Raw genomic sequence first — 18,855 nt, 5'->3', positions numbered from 1 at the left:
GTAGTATCAAGCCAATTAACCCCTATTCATGGCACGAGCAACCCAATAGATCCTACTCTCCCCTTGATCGTTTTCAAATCCTGACTCCTGCTTGTCAGAAATTGAGCACTTCTGTGTGGGCCCCGTTGGCGCAATAACTCTGCAGGTGGACTCTGAGGAGCATAGTGCAAGACATTCGAAAACATTTTTCTCCGCACTCATTGTTTTCACGGGGTCTTTGAGCGTGTTCCTCTTGCTTGTGCAGAAGATCTCATATTTGACGCCACCTACATCCAGTGTTGATCCATGAATGTCTGGGCATTCGCTCCCTCGAGCCTTCTTGATGTTTGGCGGAATGTCTTTCGATGGTCGCGCCTGCATTGCGACAGCAACTATTCCTTCAGGTGATGGGGCTGTTTCGACATCACGATTGGGGTTCCATGTGACGATGGAACTTCCACTAGCGCCGACTGCTTCACAGCCGGGCAGGGTTGAACAAATGACCATAGCCTCTTCAAGACGATGCGTGTTGAATACACTGTATTTTTCCCCGGCAATGACTCGCCGACATTTTATCTTGTATGTCACACCGCCAACCTTGACTTCTTTGCCATCGGTATTTGACTTGGGCTGGCAAAGCCGAAGGGCTTCGAGCTCCGAGAGCGACAAGCCTTGTTGAGTTGTGCTATTATTAGGACGTTGGTTGTCACCATTGTCGCCCTGATCACCATTGCCGCCCTGGTCACCATTGTCGCCCTGGTCACCATTCTCGCCACTGCCACCTTTGTCACCCTTGTCACCCTTGTCACCTTTGTCACCCTTGTCACCTTTGTCACCCTTGTCACCTTTGTCACCCTGGTCACCTTTGTCACCCTGGTCACCTTTGTCACCCTGGTCACCTTTGTCGCCCTTATCACCCTGGTCACCTTTGTCGCCCTTGTCACCCTGGTCACCTTTGTCACCCTGGTCACCTTTGTCACCCTGGTCACCTTTGTCGCCCTTATCACCCTGGTCGCCTTTGTCACCTTTGTCGCCATTAGCTCCCTTTGTTCCGGATTCACCTTGTTTCCCCACTGGGCCCTGTTCACCTCTTGGCCCCGAATCACCTTTGTCCCCTTTAGGACCAGGAGGACATTTCTTGCAATTGTCATTTGGTGGTCGAGGCCAATTGGGATTTGGCTGTGGAGATCCCTGTCCTTGCTGTTGAAGGAAATGGAGCCATAGATCATAGTGGCTCCCACCGGGGTATCCCGATCCTAGGTGATTGAATTAGTTCACTGTACCTGGTGGTGGATGGAGAAAGACTCTTAGTACCATATGAATGTTCAAACCCGGGAGGGTAAAAGGGAGGCCTTAAGCCAGGTGGGCCAAATCCATTCCCAGGCCATGAAGGTGGATAGGAAGGGTAGCTAGGTTGAAGAGGGTTCCGATGACCGGGTGGATAATGGTAAAACGGTTGCTCTGGCCCAGGATAGTACGGTGGATACATTTGATTCGCGCATGACTGAAATCCAGTGCCACCACCGTAAGGATATTGTGGACAGTATGCAGGACCATCATTGCTTGTGTGACAAGTGTTACCTGCACATAGCGGTACATGAATAGAAATGAATGATATTATGAAGACCAACAGGGATCTCATGGCTCAATAGATATAGTTTGGAGCAGGGAGAAATGCCAAAAAAGAAAAGAAAAATTCAAAAGGTCAGCAATTGGGGAAGCATAATGGTTAAGAGAAGTAACAGCAGGATTTTAAAACAGCCAATAGGAATAAGTTAGGCCTAAAGGATGACCTGGTTCTCATTTTAAGTGCAGAATGCCTCACTGGAAAGATTAGTTATGATTCATCGAGTTTTGCTAGAAGCTGCAAGAAACACTAAATAACTTCATATCTTCTTGAATGTAGTTCTTCCAAGAGTTGTTGGTGTCTGGTTGGATCGTTTCTTTGATCCCACCTAACAATGAAACCATACAGGTTTTTGAAGAAGCTCTCATTTAACTTTGTCCCATAAAAGGCTTTCTGAACATGCATTTTCTTATGACATTAACACTTTATAGCTCGCTTTACCTACTTTGCTTCTGCAGTCATACCATGGGTGGATATCCACGTAGAGGTTCTAGAGTTTACGCATGTTGCCACTATACCCTGAAGCTCGGTAATTTGTTGTTTGATATCACCACTAGTTGGGCCTACGCCAGGATATTTAAACCTGTCATTCTTCTAGCATAGACGAGCTGACCACACTCTAGATCAACACTCTAGCAGCGGCATCACACCAACAACTCCGTCGTCCAACCAGTCCTCAATCCTACCAAGTGGTCATTACGTCAATATGCCTCAACTATCTCTATATCTCAACTTCCTCTTAGCTTGTTTCCTTATTCATTCTGTCCATAGTGCCCCATCAACCCCGATGCCACCCCTCCCGGGCCTCCAAAACCTCTTCACCCCATGCCATGATTCTCCCATGCCACCAATCCAACCACAAAAGGACGAGCTAGGCCTCTATTATGGCAAATGTTACCGACTGGAAAACAACAAAAAGCAAAAGCTAGGTTATCAACAAGGCGCATACTACCGGTATGACGCTGACGATAACCGGCGCCCATTCCGCGTCTGCCGTTCCCCCCGGGGATCTTGCAAGCGTGAGCAAGACGACCAAAACGTGTACAAGAATGACCGTTTTTATCTCTGGGATGGGCACGGCTCGGCATGGTCCAAGGGTCCGACCTGGATGGGTTTCGCTGGAGTGTTTTTGTATCCAAATATTCACCGTGACATCGAGAACTATATTGCGCCATTCAAGGCGCATCAGAGTTGTGATCGCGATGATGCTATTCAGGGGGGTGATTTGGATGAGCAGAAGAAGAAGTGCTCCCTTTGTGTTAATTTGAAAAACAGTTACAATAACTACAATGGGCTGGCGACGTACCCAACTGGATATGTTTACCAGACCGCGAATGCGGCTGATTGTGTTTATTGGGTATTCAAAGAGGTGGATTGTCCAGATGATGATTATATGGAGGACGAGGAAGAACTGTAAACTTCGGTTAATACTATGTGTGGGAAAGGACTATGTGTGGGAAAGGATTATGAGGGATGAGGGAGATAAGTTAAGGCAAATGTTGTTTGTTCACCTTGAGTGATTATATCACTTTTTTTTTTAATTAAAGATTGTCCGGTAGTACTTTCAAAATGGGTTTGATTAGGCTTCTCTTCTGTGTCAAGCCTTTTGTGCATGGCATGAATAAATGGATTATGTCGATTATGTCGATTACCATGACCCTTCTCATTTAAGCGTTTTGCAGAATATCATGACTATATGTATCCTCGTAGAATAAGTGGCTAACTAATAAATCATCCACTCATGTAATTAGGACCCAAAAACTTGCCGTAGTAGCCATTGTGTTTAGGCTATAAGGTGGGCATATCTGGTTTACTAAATTTATGAGTCCGCTACTGCCCCCGAGGTCTACTTAAGCTCTGGGCGGGCACCTAGGGGGACTAGATCAGAAGCTGAAGGGGACTAGAAATTAGGTAAGCATTTTTCTAGTCCCCGCCAAGTCTTTTCTAGACCCCCTCAGCTGGGTACCCTTAAGGGAGCGGCACGGAAATCGCCACCTAAAATTCGGTATATACACATTTACAGTATTTTCATTCTCTTAGAATAATTTACCCCAAACCAAGACCGAAACATTATAACTTGATCCATCTCCCCATCCACCGCTGGTTAAGTTCCTTCGCCTCATCCACCAAACCCAACTCCAACAACAGCTGAACCGACCCACGAACAGAAGAATGCAGCGAAGAGCTAACCCAAGCCTGCGTTGGTGCAGTATGCTCTCCAATAAAAATGGTGTTATGCTCCGTCTGATGATAAGCCGGAATGTATAGTTGATGCTGTGCAACATCCGGCCGACACCAAGAAGTCGCAGTATGTTCATCCTCAAGCCAGCAGAGACGCTCATAATCTCCCGTGTAGAGGTCGCGCGCTTGTTCACCGTGCAGGCTGACAATTGAGTCCAGTACCGTCTGGACGTGTTCTTCGTCGGAGAAACTCACAAATCGGTCGCTCCAATCCCCGCCACGGTAGTGCATGATTAGACCCGGACGGGACTCGTTGAGTCCGTAGACTGGGTAGTAGAGTGCACCGACTGAGTCACTGGATGGCTTGGAGTAGCCGCCGAAGATTGGTCGGTCGCCCCTTTCCCAGAATCGCTCGGAGAATAGTAGGGCAACTTTGCATGCAGATTTGAATCGCAGGCCGGCTTCGCTGATCGCGCGGTCTAGGACCGAGGAGAATTTGGGCAGATCCATGAAGCGGGTCATGGTGAATGGCGCTGCCATGATTGTGTAGTCGTACTCTTTGTATTCGAAGGTGCGATTTAAGACGTTCGGGTACCATGACAGTCGAGTGCGGGTGTGACCATCACTTCCCTTGACTGGTTCCAGTTTCCGGATTTTTCGATTGAGAGTAAGCCTGTCACGAACATGAGGAAGAAAAGCATCGGACAGGCGGTTGAATCCTCCATCGATACACAGCCATTCTGTTTCGCCCATACTGTCCTTGCTTCCATCCAGGCCGAGATTGGAGTTATGATGCAGCTCATCCCAGAATACATCGTAGTCGGATGAGGTCCAGATTTCGTCGGTGATGTTTTGACTGGCCTTGAAAACATGTCGCATCATTGCCTGTTCACTCCAGTCATCGAGCCCTTGGTCCATGGCGGTCTTGTGGGCTCTCCAGACATCTTTCTGAAGAGATTTGAGAGTCCTTTCGTCTTTAAGGATTTTGTGCATCTGGTTCTCGGTGTTGGTGTATTCGGAACTTGTCATTGCTGAGGGTTCCTCCAGGCTTGGATCCTCCTCGATTTCAGACCGCGTTGGGATTCTTCCATCTGGATGACGGCGAGTGCCTCGAGCATACAACTCATTGGGACTGTGTTGGATCCAGGGAATAAAATCAATCTTCCATTGCGACTCATTCCTGTTCATGTTGTTCAAAATCTTGGCCATTTGGAAAGTCAACTGATGATCAGAATACAAGAGTGTCTCATTGTCGTCTTTGTAAGTGACAGAGTATGGAAGTCGCATTGGTCCCATCTCAGCCCATTCTTGAGTGTCGGCAACATATTTTGTGCGAAATCTGCCACCAACGCGATCGCTGGCTTCGATGATCTCCCAGTTGTGTACACCGATGCTGTCCAGCATCAACCCCGTTGCAAGCCCGGAGATCCCGCCTCCAACAATCGCGATCGAGGTATCCTTTGGCGAGTTTTTTGAAGCAACCCCTCCGTTACTTTCCGCTTTGTCTCTGATTTTGGCCACTCCATCGAACCATGCTCCCTGTGCATCAAAGTCCTTTAGCAATGGGATATTGGTGTCTGCCGCAGATCGTTTCTTAGGCTTCTTCTGCAAGGAGACAGGGCTGCTTTTGCCCAAGGTCTTTTGCATCTCATTGGAGTCGTCAACCCCATATACGTATACACAATGGTGCGCCGGAGCTTCCTCTGGAACCGCCCAAACCAGTCTTTGGGGAGGATGATCGTGGATTGAAAACTGTCCGATGATTTGCCCCTTCGTCAATGAATCCTCGCCGTTACAGGGCGCATATACAGCCTTGATCAAACTTGGCTGTTGACCAAACCAGTTGAGATAAATATTGGCCAGTTCACCACGTACTGTTTTCGAGGTTGTCACTTTGACCGTTGCTGGCTCAATATCTCCAAGTCCGGGAAAAGCCTGGGCGACCAGCGCCACCACTGCGAGAGATAATTTGGTGAGCATTGTGACTGTGACTGGGCTCAGGATCTAGCATGGCTTGTAGCTTTTATGTTCGCACACTCGTTAAGGCATCCGCTTCGGCGTTGAGGACCTTCTGCGGCGCCAAGAAAGGCACGAGAATGCGATCGACCATATCCGCTGCAATCATTTGAGCCCATTTTGCTTAGCTCGCCCGAAAAGTGGAAATATTGTCCACATCTCATTTCTGCAGAGTACCGCATGGAAGCTTGTGCGGACCTTGTGGCTGATCAACAATCTCTGACCTCGAATTTTACAGGTATCGGGATCCGTAGTCATAAGGTCTTGCCTGATGATTTGAATATATCTCGCTATGACCTAGAATTTTGATTTGAACAAGCAATGTGGTAAAAATGGTGTTTGAAGATTAGACATAGGAACAGGACCAGCTAAGAGAAGGTGACATCCCAGACAAGAGCAATTCAAAGGAAGGAGGGGAGGACTGTACATATTTTGCCTCTTTTTTGTCTTTTTATATGTATTTATTGATGTCTATATAGGGGCGATAGCACCAGAATAAGCGCACAGAAAAAATGAGTCTAGATTACCATTCTTGAATATATCATGCTATGAGCTGTCATTATCTTATGATATGAGTGGATTTTCCTTTCCTAGAACAGATAGGAAATTTGCACCACGGCCTCTGCGGTGGAAACATAAAAACAGATTTCGCCAAGTTAGAGCATCGCTTGTTCACAGCAAGTGACCTAAGCTATCATACAGAGACACATGGTTGTGTTGTGATAGTCTGATCTGGACAGATATCAGCTGTTTTTAGCACCAATGTTGATAACCCTACATCATAAACAGGGAGACAATGCCATACGGATACACATGGCCGTGGTAATTTTATTGACCGAGTTTAATAAACTTGAAATAGAGCATGTTGTTCAGCTCACCGATTCGCTGGCCGTACTGCTCCGCGACTCATCCTTAAGACTCCGAGTGATCCTAAACTATTGCAGGTATAGTGCTGCCTTTTGAATTTGTTGTAGTCTGCTTGCAAAAGCCAATGGGGATCCCTGCAACAGGAGCTGACAAAAGATGAATAAGCTAAGCCTACCTACCACCCATGGGGGCGTGGCAATGGTCATTCTCACCATAGTAGTACCAAACTGAATTTGTGTCCTTGGTGAGAGTAACCAAGTCTTTGTTTTAACGCTTACTGATTTCTCTGTAATTAGGACAAATCCGCTAGAAAGGAGCCGATCATAAAATAGCAGGGGTTACAAAAATAGGCATGAGACATTGAGTGACTCTACTGGTCGAATGAAGCTCGAGCTTTTCTCCCGGGGAGACACAATAATGACGCTCTGTCTTCAACAGTAGTTAGTTGTCATACTGACACCATCCGTATTTCCATACTAGACGTTCAGGAATGGAAGCCCTAAGAGCAAAAGAAAACTTCATTGCGGTGTCTGTATTCAACATATCAAGTTAATGGAACGTAGACATGTCTTCTTTTCTGTATGAGATCATTGACCAATAGACAAGGACATAACCTTGAAACTATGTATAACCCTATTTCCCCATAATCTGCATCAGTTTACGCCAAAACCGTAGGTAGGACATAGCACGCTGCAATTATATAGACTTTGCCATCGGGATGACTTCCAGTTCTCTGGATCGACCACTCATATTTACCCAAAATAAGAACTCATTAGGAATTGCGGTAGCCTCGATTTTTGATGCGGTCGGAAATTCCAGATGCCGACATGGGTTTGACATGGTGAGCCCTGGAGGCGCAGTAAACTCGTATTGCCCTTTTGACTTGAGATAGCTTGAGACATGGAAAGAGATAGTCAGTTTAAGCTACTCGAATAGGCATCCTGTAAGGTAACATTTCAACTCTTTGAGAAGTATTCCAAATGTGTGTGGAAAATTCAGAAGTCCGTAGCCACAAAGACTCTTGGATCTGACGTAGCCCAATTGGGATGTCAACCGTGCAACAAAGAGCTGGAAGGTATTTATTGGGATGACTCCCTTCCTGAAACCCGAATAGTCAATCTCGATTTCTGCAATGGTTCGGTATATTTTTTCTTGGCTCTGGGCTATTCCTGCCCTGGCCCAAGTTCAAAGCTTTCATCCTCAAGGCCACGATGAGATCACTTATAGCTTCAATGTCCCCGATAATACCGCCAGATCGGGCTCGGGCCCCATATACTTCCAGATGAATTCTACGCGCCAAGTGCAGTGGTTTGCCATGGGCCAAGGAAGGCAAATGGCAGGCGCCAATATGTTTGTGGTGTACACATCTGGCAACAATGTTACTGTTTCTCCGCGGTCGGGTGTCGGGGAGATTCAACCGTTGTATAACAAGGACGCCCATATTACAATTCTGAATGGCAGTGGTGTGCGCGACGGAGTCATCACTGCCAATGTTCAATGCGATACCTGCCTGAAATGGAATGGGGGAACAGAGAACGTAAACAGCTCCTCGAGTCCGTGGATTTGGGCGATTAAATATGGAGAATCCCTAAATTCAGTCAATGTGTCTGAGGATATCACCCATCATGATTATCACGGTGTCATGCTCATCGACCTGCAAAGAGCGACGGGCGGCAGCTTAGTGAACCCTTTCGCGCAAATGGACCGAGTCTCCATCTCCCCCAGTGAAGAAGATCCGGAGTATGCGGCCTTCCGAAACACAATCAGAAGGAAAAAGACGGCTCATGCTATGCTCATGGTCTTCGCTTTTGTGGTCATGTTCCCTTTCTTCGCACTCGGACTTCATGTTTTCCCATCCAAATGGACGGTGAACATTCACGGAACATTTCAACTCCTCACTTTGGCTGTGGCAATTGCGGGCCTTGGAGTTGGTGTTTCTATGGCACGGCAGATTGAATTGATCGATTCTTACCATACCATCCTCGGAATGATCATTGTCGGAACCCTTGCTCTTTTCCAACCTGCCATGGGCATGTTGCAGCACATATTCTTCCGGAAAACGGGGAGGAAAGGACATTTTGCTTATATGCACCGCTGGTTTGGACGGTTGATGATGATCTTGGGTATTATCAATGTTGGGCTAGGATTTAAGCTTGCGCATGGACCGCGTGGGGCGGTCATTGCAACTTGTGTTATTGCTGGGATCATTGCGATAGTTTATATTGTGACAGTGAGTTGGATTGGACGACCGAGGAGAGCCAATTTGTAAAGGCGTGGAGGTTAAGAGGCTGAGGAAGAGATCGAGGTGTTCAGATCGAAATCCACCGCAGATCCGAGGTCTATTTTCCCCGATGACATCATAGCCCCTGGTCTCTCTTTTCCTCAAATCAATTGGATCTTCTTCTCCTGTGCCTTTTCCTCTCCTTAAATGACGTCGGGGTATTTCAAGATATTCTCCCTTTTGTCTTTCATTTAAATCTCGTTGGCTTTGGTTTCTTGGTTTTCCTTCGTTTCTTCTGGTTTTGCGACAGCTGGCATACTACTATCCCCAAACAGAACCAGTATGCCATTACACACAGCTGCACTAGGTGTGGCATTAACCCCCACTGTCCTTCATACTCTCATCAGTCATGTAAGTTCTTGTGGCAATATGGTCAGGGTTGTTCAGCTGATGTCCCATCTATAGTACTTGAATCGCAAATCGCTACATAACAAACCCACCGTTCACGTTACCTACGATGAGGGTATCCAGATTGTTCGTCAATTCCTATTCTATGCATCCAAACACCCCGTCGAAGACCTCCAGGCGTTCACTCGCCAATGGGTCCCAAGCCCACATTGGGTGAGAACCGAGACCATCACAATCCCTGACGAGTTCTTGTCCTCTGCTGCAAAAGCTGTCACAAAGCAACTAGGGCACAAGGGCGTCATACGAGTGGGAGGAGAGAAATGGTGGCAATGGCGTGGGCCGTCCGAAGAGCTGAGGGGGGAGTGGGTTGAGATGCGGAACCACTACAATCAAACGGAGGGGGCCGGCAGGCATTGTAATCGTGTGATGCTCTATATCCATGGTGGGGCGTATTTCTTCGGAAGTGTGGATACCCATCGGTATATGATGCAGCGACATGCGCGCAAGCTGAAGGGACGTGTGTTTGCACCGGAGTATCGACTGTCGCCGCAGTTCCCTTTCCCGTGTGGCCTGCATGATTGTATGGCGGCTTACCTCTGGCTGCTTAAGTCCCACAAACCAAAGGAAATCATTCTTGCTGGTGATTCTGCGGGCGGAGGCATGGCTCTATCGATGCTAGTCATCATGAGAGACCAAGGTATACCCTTACCCGCGGGCGCTATCTTGATCTCACCCTGGGTTGATCTGACACACTCATTCCCGAGTATTGTTAAAGACAACCCAGGTGATTATGTCCCTGCTTATGGCTTCCGGCATAAGCCTTCGGCCGCTTGGCCTCCTCCCAATGCCGATGAAATTCTGGAAATAAAAAGATTGTCACGCCAACCAAGGGTGACTGCCGAGGAAGTTAACAGAGTTATTCCCCAACCGAACAGCACTGCTGAAGAGACTGCCATCCGTGGTTATACTGTCCACGAGAACACCTCAGCCCCAGCAGAGGCTGCCTACCCTGGCCTGCAACAAGCCCCGAGTCCTACTACTTTGCATGCTGAACCCGATAATATTCACGTTGTTTTGGACGGGAAGACAGTCGAACTCAAGGACCAAATCCAGTTGTACACGACGAACCAACTCATGTCCCACCCTCTTGTTTCGCCAGTACTCCAACCCTCACTGGGTGGCCTGCCGCCTCTACACATATTGAGCGGCGGCGGTGAGACGCTTCGTGACGAGCAATTCTACGTGGCCCACAAAGCAGCCAATCCGACAGCATACCCACCCAGTGACGCATATCTCGATGAGAACGATCCGACCCGGGAAACTTTGAACAAATACGAACCAACTTATGTACAATTTCAGGTTTGGGACGACCTATGCCATGTCGCTCCAACTCTGAGCTTCACGCGACCAGCCAAGTACATGTTCCGTTCCATTGCCCAGTTTGGCTCTTGGGCACTGGCTCGTGCACAGAATGGCGAGGTTGAAATTACGGATGATAGTGCTCTTTCGGCCGCTTCGTCAAGCAGCTCAGAAGATGAAGATATCCCGGGCCTCCAAACCGCACTGAACCGTCCGCCTAGTGGACCTGGGCCTTCGTCTGTCGGAAAGGCCGGGGATCCTCTTCCAGCCTTCCATGAGCACATGATACGGCAAAGAATCGATAAACGAGGGCATGTCTTCCAGCTAGATCCCCCCTCTTCCTACCCAGTGCTAGATCTCCCCCCTGCCAAAGTAGGGGCAGTTAACCCCGTGCTTATCCAAATGTGGTTGGATGCAAAGAAGGAATGGGATATCAGATTTGCCAAGGAGAAGCTTCGGGTTCAGACCCGACGCATGAAAGAGCTGGCGCATGGCTTCCAGGACTTTGATGGCGAATGTCCTCCCCCAAGCTCTTTGGCCGCTCGACGAGCTGCTCCAGGTGTACTACCAAAACGACATGCCAAAAAGAACTACGGTATGATGATGTGGAGCGGCTGGGGAAGCAGACATGACGAGCGCAGAATCGAAATGGAGAAGCAGGCTGTGGAATCAGGCAAACGTTCCACCCGTGTTAGCACTGATGCTGGGCAGGCTGGAGCATGGTCTAGCACTCCGGCGACGAATCCTCAAACCGAAAAAGTCTTAGACAAAGACCTTACCGACAACAAATCGCAGTCTAACGGCTACACTGCTGTCAGCTGGGATGAAAAGGAACACCATAATAACGGCGATTCTTCCACTGGACGTATCTCCACAGATCCCGAAACATTCTCTCGACCACTTTCGGAGAAAAGCGCTGGCCCAATCCTTATATTGCCTGGGGTGAACAACAACAAATTCACCGATGAGAGCGCCAGCACGAGGGGTCTCTTTCACGCAGCAGGAACTCTCCCGATGAAATCCGATCTCTCGTTGGCTCACAGCAGGTACCGGCCAACATCCGCTGCAGGATCATGCACTGGTCGAAGCGAGATGATGTCGGACACTGGCAGTACCGTTGGTGGCGACAAGGACTATTCCGCCTTCATGAACATGGCATCCGATAACGCTAGCAACCGAGCTGTGATAGGCGCGCGGGGTGTGATTTCCCCAATGATAGCTGGTGAGAATGGCCGTCGCTCTACAGATACCCTATCTGTGTTCTCTGCGACTGGTCGGGACTCCATGTCGCACCGTCCTGAAATGGCGGACAGGGAGATTTACAAAACCGCCGAGTAAGCCTTATAGAATTGCCACTTATATCCCACCACCTGTGTCATTTAAACCGTCATTTTGAATATTTTTTGGTTTTCTTTTTGGCTCTTTTGTTGAAGCTTTATGCAGGGGTTTCCCATTTCCTTTTGTTATTTTTGTTTCGTGTTAAATATACCCGATTTTGGCAGTCGACCGTCATTTGTAAATGGAAGAGAATGAATACAATCTATACCCCAATTTTGAAGTTACACCAGTCTCCGTTGTCTTGTAAGCCGATGATGAGTGCAGATAAGTTGATAGCATTTCAGGCAACAATTGAGAATAAACCCCCAAGGCCGAAGGAGATAAGTAGCCAGTAGCCAGCCACCGGATGATACAATTCTAATATAATGATATACAATGTTTATAACTCTCATCTCGGCAAGATGAATGACCCTTCAGCGCCAATCAAGGCCAATCTTCCGAGCCACCTGCTCAGCAACACCAAGGAAAGCCTCCCGTCTCGCACTGCGCTCATCACTTTCCTCCGCAACAACAGTCGGCATCCCACGATCAGCATCCTCACACACCCGAGCATCGAGAGGGATATCACCAAGGAAGTCGACTCCGAGTCGCTTGCACTCAGCCACTACACCATGATTCTCACCGTGCGCGTGGTGGTGGCTATCACCATGCGAGAATATACGGGTCTGAGTCCCGCATTGTGGACACGCGAAATATGCCATGTTGCGCACCATTCCGAGGACGGGTACTTCCATTCGCTGGAACATCCCAATGCCCCGCACCGCGTCGCGGAGTGCGATGTCTTGGGGTGTTGATACGATCACGGCCCCGTCGATGATGACTTCTTGGTTGATTGTGAGTTGGACGTCGCCAGTTCCGGGGGTAGATCGAGAATTAGGACGTCCAGTGGACCCCATGATACTGAGTGGAGGAGTTGGTGCATGGCTTTGGTTACCATTAGTCCGCGCCATGATATTGGGGTTGTGTCCATGGGTAGTTCGCCTGTTGTGCTGTCGGCTTGTGTTTGTGGAAGGAGGTATCCCATTGACATTGATTTCAGGCCATAGTTTGTTAAAGGAACGAGGCAGTTGTCTGGCAATGTTCATAAGCATATTGATCATCGCTACAAGGGCGATGAGCTTAGAAAAGGAGACTCACTTTCGTCGAGGCGAGGCTCGCCGGAGAGATTTAGGAGGGTGGGGATCGAAGGACCGAAGATATCGGTGTCAAGAATTCCTGTCTTGATACCACGGCGTGCAAATGATAGTGCGAGATTGACTGATAAGATATATTTAGCGATTGTTCGTTCCACTTGTGATCACAGGGCTTATGCTGTGGCTACATGGGTTGGGACATGGATAAGTATGGAGGATATCAGCATACCCGCTATTGTTGACTTGCCAACTCCTCCCTTTGCTGAAGAGACCGCAACAACTTTCTTGACATCTCGAATCTTGCGCTTTTCAGGCATCCCTCGGCGCGAACGGAAAGTTGGCGGGGTACCAGACCGTGGAAGTCCCTGTTAATAGTTCGTTAATGTAAGTCAAAACAGCCATACATGGAAACAATCACTAAGCTGGCAGGAGCTCCAGAATGCAATGTAACAACTAACCAAAGGATTGTCATGCTGAAGAGCTCGACAGGTGGAAAAAAACCTCGTGCCCCTAGCTATGGCACTAGATGGAGAGGCCAACATACTCACGGGCCAGATGAGGCAGATGAGAAGGAAAGATACAAGACTCAATAATCCGTGAGCAACAGAAGTAGTTCAAGAAGATACAGTGCAGGATATCCACTGCGATACTGCTGATACAAAGCCCGACCGCCTGCCTAGTTGAACCTCCCACGCCGTATACCGCCCACGTGAATATATACCACCAACAAACGCTAAACCTAGATAGGAGTAATAATCCGTTATCCGGAAAAACCACAAAAAAAAGTTGCTCGTCAACCTCTTCTTTCCCCATACCAAACACCATGGGCAAACCACGCGCAGCTCGTTCCCTTGCTGATCAGCTGGCTGATTTTGAAGATCCAACTCCTAAAGGTATGCATGATTCATCTACAGATTCTCTTGGTTACCGGACACTCAATGCTTACTTGGCGCATAGACTTTGACCCGGAGGATATCGATAATGGCCAACAATCAAGTGATGATGAGGATGAAGATAAAGACGAAGTGAATACTGGCAGAGAGCATTATCAGACTGTTGGGTATGTAAAAATAGGTGTATTTGGCTGTGAACAACTCGCTGATAATCAAACAGGAAAGCGAAGCTCCGCAAAGATGATCCCCTCCCCCTGGGCAAACAATATGAGGGTGCCCGGGTCAGCCGGGCGGCGCTAGGCACCGAAAGTGAGGATGACGAAGACTCGGAAGGCTTCTCCGTGTCCGAAGAATCCGATGATGCCCTGGCCCTGGAGGGCTCAGATGAGGACATCGAGGGAGATGAGGATGAACATAGTGAAGAGGATGGTGAGAGTGACGCGGAGGATGACGATGACGATGAGGATGGCGAGGAGCATGGCAAGGAGGTGGTCGACAAACACTCCAAGAGGAGTCGCCCAGAAGTCCGACATGGCGACACAAGCGGACCGTCTGGTGACCGCGACGAAATTCGAAAACTAATGGCGACGGATCAGAAAACTATCGCTGCGACAATCTCCTCGGCAGCCAAGGCCGATGCTACGAAGGGAAAGGCTGTCAAGCAACAACGTACCACTTTTGATGCGCTCCTTAACGCGCGAATGAAGCTTCAGAGTGGATTGACGTCTATCAACGGTATTGCTGCTGTTTTGGGTTCGAAAACCGAAGCAGACGGAGAGAACGCGATGAACGACGAAGAGGAAGTTGTTGATGAGGAAGCAATTAAGTCGGCGGAGTCCGCTGCACTTGCGTTATGGTCGACACTCGAAGGTTTACGTACCGCCCTGGCCGATGCTACCGCCAAAGAAGGCAGCAAAAAGCGCAAGAGACCCTCCCCCGCTTCGCCTGCTACTAGCTCTGCCTCGCTCTGGGAACGCATGTCTGAATTGGAGTCCGAGTCCATTTCCCACCGCCGTTCCGTTCTTGACAAGTGGTCCTCAAAAGTCCGTGGGACTTCTGCATCTCTCCCCAACGCCAGAGGCAAATTGCTCGGCTCTTCCTCCGGTCGCCAACAGACCATCACAGCCGTTCTCGACGCTCAAGTCGCCACAGAGATTGGAGAACGATCCTCCAAGCGTTCGCGCACTTCTGAGCAAGAACCTCTCTACGATGATGGAGCTTTCTACCAGTCCCTTTTGCGCGATCTCGTTGAACAGCGCATGTCCTCATCCGATTCCATGACCAATGGCTTTGACAACCTGCACCAGCTGCCTTCCCGCCTACCCATCCATCCCATCACTGGTATGCGCAACGATAAGGTCAAGCGAGACATTGATACCCGTGCTTCCAAGGGCCGCAAGATGAAGTACACTGTGCATGAAAAGCTTCAGAACTTCATGGCCCCCGATGACCGTGGTTCCTGGTCTACCCGCGCACGAGATGAGTTCTTTGCTTCCCTGCTCGGCAAATCGGCCAGTGGTTTGCTCGGTGAAGGCGATGAGGGTGCCAGCGATGAAGAGGATGAGATTGATCGGGAGGAAGGTGGCTTGAAACTGTTCCGGAACTAAGCCTTAGATCTACAACATTCTTGTACAAATAGTGGATACGGCCATCAAATCAAAAGGCGAACCCTCGGTGCATTATTATTATACAAGGCTCCCTTCACGCAGTCTATATAAAGTGTACTGCGGTTTGTACCCTGTGTACAAGTAGGGAATCCAAGGCTCTGTCAAAACCGATCCATCTCTCGAGGTGTATACGGCGGTAGTTGTAATTCTTCCACAGTTCCTGTAGCTTCTGTGGTTTCCGATGTTGGTGATGTTGATGTTCCTGCTGTCCCATGGTGCCATTCGAACTTTGTCGTTCGTGGTAACCCTAACATCTTCTCGCGCACCGCTTGTTGTAGTCGATGTTGTCGCTCCACCTCTTCCTCTGGTGATAGAAATTGAGGTTTGCCATCTTGGGCTATGAATACGGCGCCGCTCACGTCATTGTAAGAAGGCGGGGGTGGGCAATGTGGAGTTGAAACTGTGTCAAGCTCTTTTGCGTTCATGCTTGCGCTCGGAGAATATTGGTTTTGCATGATGGGTGTATAGCAGAATTTCCATCCGAAACCCGAGAAATCGGATTTCCATAGACTTCTTGGGACCAGCCCGAGGATTGTATTCATGTTTGCGAGAGAATCGAGCCAATACTGTCACGCGCGTTGAGGGCCGAGGCAACGGGATCCGCTTTTACTAGCGTGTTTGAATTTGCGGGGGTGAGACAAGGGTGTGATGAAGATCAAGTGTTCTTCTCTGCAGATGTGTGAGAATATAATTGAAGGAAAGGAAAAGGATGTGCGCTGATTTAAATGGAAAGGAGTGGGGTGCGACTACGTACGACGTAGATCCCCTGAGATTGTGATCTTCCCCTTGATCCCTTCTTTATACACCCGGCCCTGACGCCAACTTTCATGAACCCATCGGGTATTTTCACCAAATTCCTGGTCATTCATCTTCGGCTGAATTCTTCTTGAGCATATACCCTCTTTACCATAGTACTCAACTTTCATCCATCTCTTGCCACTGTGCGCGCAATGTGTCGATGAGGGGATTCATATTCCAACCAGTCCTTGCATGCATGGCTTGCAATAATGACTCGGCAGCCCTTTGATCGAGGGGATGTCGAAGGACCCAACCCCCTGTCAAGTCAGTTGAATACTTAAAGAATAACCGTGTGGTAACTCACAGGCGACTAGACTATGACGTGCAGTAAACAACGTGTTCTCCGCTTTCGTGTTGGACTGTGCCAATCCCATGACGATAAGCAGATGGTGGCGTACATTCTTCTAAATCCATTGCGTGAGCACCGACCGAAAGAGTTAGTGGTTCAACAAACCTCCACTGTTCGGGAATGTCGCAAACTCTCATAGGTGGAGGAGGCCCGTGAAGGATCGGAAAGCGCCAAAACAATCTTGGCAATATGGTAGTATTGAATGCCAATAACTGCCCAGCCATTTGAGTCAATGTCAGTCTCCAGTCTACCATACACACATGTTATGGGGATTCACCATGCACGGGTAGCAGCATCCACATGGTAGGGAGTCGTTGATCGGGCCCGGGACCTTGTGCGACTGATCTAACCGGGTCGAAGGTATGCGGTTTGGTGGAATACCACTCTTCGATCTCGTGGTCTATCCCCTGTGTTATAGTGGAGTTTGTGAAAGCACCCTGGAGAACATTAGCAAGCAGAAACACCATTCTGCTGGACCATGCAGAGTCATCATTTCTTTGAAACACATCTGAGTGGTGAAAGCTTTGTAGATTGGTTCGCAGAGGCCGTTGGCTGGTTAGTGAGATATAGATATCCTGCCGCAAACAAAGCCAGGCAGCAGCTTCGCCCAGGCCACCCGAAGAGCCAAAGGCCGACACTGTATTCAGTATGTGGGTTGTGCCAGTAAGATGGAATTGATTGTCCTCCCCTGGAATACGTGAGCATTTATTTGCTACTTGTCCGCATCGATGACTGACCATCCATTTCCTCATGCTGGCGGAGTATAGCGACTGCAGCTAGAATATCCTCGGTGATGTGGTCGTGAGGCCCAGAAAGGACTGGAATAAGCAGTTGAACACAACGATTATGGTACTGCAGTGCCTCTGTTACATCGCTGTTGTCCTGTCGGCCAAGATGGCGCGAAGAAAATGCAAAAATTGCATAGCGTAAGACGGGCTCTTTCAATGCCCTAGCTGACACCTCTGTTTCAAAATGGCGGTGGGGGTCCGTGATATCAGCCTGTCCTAATCAGTGGCTGCAGGTGGGTCTGTCGTCGGGCATACACGCACCCAGAGCGCCATATTCTCAATAAAATTCCTCAACAGTATGGCTTCCCTTTCGCTTAGCGGTTGCGAAGGATTGGATGATGTTTTTGATTCGATTGATCTTGGAGAAGACAGGGATAGAACAGACGGCGACAAACTTTCTGTAGAAACTGGAAATTGGGCTAAGGCATCTTTGGTGGTACCATTAGCTGCATATGGTTGTTGTACTAGCAGACCACTCAGCATACCGAGCTCTTCTCTCAGCCCGACTGTTACTTTGCAACCAATTTTATTGGTAAAAGCCGGCTGGCCATGCTGAGGAGTCGAGTACAGGCTAGCGATCTCGGGTGTTTCATCATGGAAACGCACTAGAAATTATGCTTAAGTTTATGTTATAGCAAATCATTAGCCCGTGCCTACCTTTGCCACGCAGCTGGGGCCAGAATCTCTGGTCTGAGAAGGCAATCTCAGCTTCTTTGGGTAATGAGAGGCCATTGCGAAACCGGACATTGGTTCTGTCACAATCCACACCAGCTTGTTGACAGTGCTCACAATCCAGGTCATTGATGTCACCTATGTTACTTGATCAGTATACCCCATTCTTTCTAAGTTAATAATTCTTACATCTAAAGTGTCGGACTGTGCAATTGTCTGTGTTTCAGCGCTGTACGTCGATCTCTACCCGGGGACTTACCACGACATCGTTGGCTGCACAGGTCACAATTAGCAGAGATCTTCATATATTGAATATTGGCTAACCCACCAGCTAGCTATTAGGCGATTCTTTCTTGGAGGCATCTCTTTTCAATGTGGAAGATTTGTAAAAGAGGAAATTCTTTTCGTCTCCTCGGGGCTGCCCACCTAGAAAGTAGATAGTCTTGGCATTACGTAGCTAAGCAAAGCAATCACAACGTGGATGCGGGGAACCCAAACCTTCCCCTTTCATTGCATCCGGCAATTCTTTCCGTTCACTTAACAATTATCACTTGACGGG

General features: G+C 48.6%; 8 protein-coding genes across 8 annotated transcripts; 3 read left to right on the top strand and 5 right to left on the bottom strand.

Annotated features, from left to right (window-relative positions):
• Positions 1-15: 15 nt before the first annotated feature.
• N7447_004750 (collagen-like triple helix repeat-containing protein) lies at positions 16-2,073 on the bottom strand (the record flags this gene model as incomplete). Its single annotated transcript, XM_057229012.1, has 2 exons — positions 16-1,116; positions 2,071-2,073. The coding sequence occupies 2 exons, from the start codon at positions 2,071-2,073 to the stop codon at positions 16-18; spliced, it is 1,104 nt and encodes a 367-aa protein (XP_057084102.1).
• Positions 2,074-2,393: 320 nt separating this feature from the next.
• N7447_004749 (uncharacterized protein) lies at positions 2,394-3,023 on the top strand (the record flags this gene model as incomplete). The annotated part of the gene is made up of 1 exon (XM_057229011.1): positions 2,394-3,023. One exon carries the CDS (start codon positions 2,394-2,396, stop codon positions 3,021-3,023), a length of 630 nt encoding a protein of 209 aa, XP_057084101.1.
• Positions 3,024-3,676: 653 nt separating this feature from the next.
• On the bottom strand, positions 3,677-5,767 carry N7447_004748 (flavin monoamine oxidase family protein; the record flags this gene model as incomplete). The annotated part of the gene is made up of 1 exon (XM_057229010.1): positions 3,677-5,767. One exon carries the CDS (start codon positions 5,765-5,767, stop codon positions 3,677-3,679), a length of 2,091 nt encoding a protein of 696 aa, XP_057084100.1.
• A 2,035-nt stretch (positions 5,768-7,802) lies between these two features.
• On the top strand, positions 7,803-11,996 carry N7447_004747 (uncharacterized protein; the record flags this gene model as incomplete). The annotated part of the gene is made up of 2 exons (XM_057229009.1): positions 7,803-8,900; positions 9,357-11,996. The coding sequence occupies 2 exons, from the start codon at positions 7,803-7,805 to the stop codon at positions 11,994-11,996; spliced, it is 3,738 nt and encodes a 1,245-aa protein (XP_057084099.1).
• A 413-nt stretch (positions 11,997-12,409) lies between these two features.
• On the bottom strand, positions 12,410-13,446 carry N7447_004746 (ATPase-like ParA/MinD; the record flags this gene model as incomplete). Its single annotated transcript, XM_057229008.1, has 3 exons — positions 12,410-13,067; positions 13,130-13,253; positions 13,359-13,446. The coding sequence occupies 3 exons, from the start codon at positions 13,444-13,446 to the stop codon at positions 12,410-12,412; spliced, it is 870 nt and encodes a 289-aa protein (XP_057084098.1).
• Positions 13,447-13,952: 506 nt separating this feature from the next.
• N7447_004745 (AATF family protein) lies at positions 13,953-15,629 on the top strand (the record flags this gene model as incomplete). The annotated part of the gene is made up of 3 exons (XM_057229007.1): positions 13,953-14,022; positions 14,087-14,189; positions 14,243-15,629. 3 exons carry the CDS (start codon positions 13,953-13,955, stop codon positions 15,627-15,629), a joined length of 1,560 nt encoding a protein of 519 aa, XP_057084097.1.
• Positions 15,630-15,790: 161 nt separating this feature from the next.
• On the bottom strand, positions 15,791-16,144 carry N7447_004744 (uncharacterized protein; the record flags this gene model as incomplete). The annotated part of the gene is made up of 1 exon (XM_057229006.1): positions 15,791-16,144. The coding sequence occupies one exon, from the start codon at positions 16,142-16,144 to the stop codon at positions 15,791-15,793; it is 354 nt and encodes a 117-aa protein (XP_057084096.1).
• Positions 16,145-16,604: 460 nt separating this feature from the next.
• Positions 16,605-18,659, bottom strand: N7447_004743 (uncharacterized protein; the record flags this gene model as incomplete). Its single annotated transcript, XM_057229005.1, has 11 exons — positions 16,605-16,744; positions 16,792-16,891; positions 16,942-17,048; positions 17,114-17,524; positions 17,574-17,835; positions 17,886-18,070; positions 18,110-18,229; positions 18,282-18,434; positions 18,486-18,500; positions 18,556-18,569; positions 18,625-18,659. 11 exons carry the CDS (start codon positions 18,657-18,659, stop codon positions 16,605-16,607), a joined length of 1,542 nt encoding a protein of 513 aa, XP_057084095.1.
• Positions 18,660-18,855: the final 196 nt, after the last annotated feature.

This window comes from Penicillium robsamsonii (assembly GCF_028829455.1).
Source record: "Penicillium robsamsonii strain IBT 29466 chromosome Unknown utg000003l_segment0_segment0, whole genome shotgun sequence".
In the NCBI taxonomy this organism is placed as follows: domain Eukaryota; kingdom Fungi; phylum Ascomycota; class Eurotiomycetes; order Eurotiales; family Aspergillaceae; genus Penicillium; species Penicillium robsamsonii.
The sequence above is the reverse complement of the archived record's forward strand: the minus strand, read 5'-3'. Positions and strand labels throughout refer to the sequence as shown.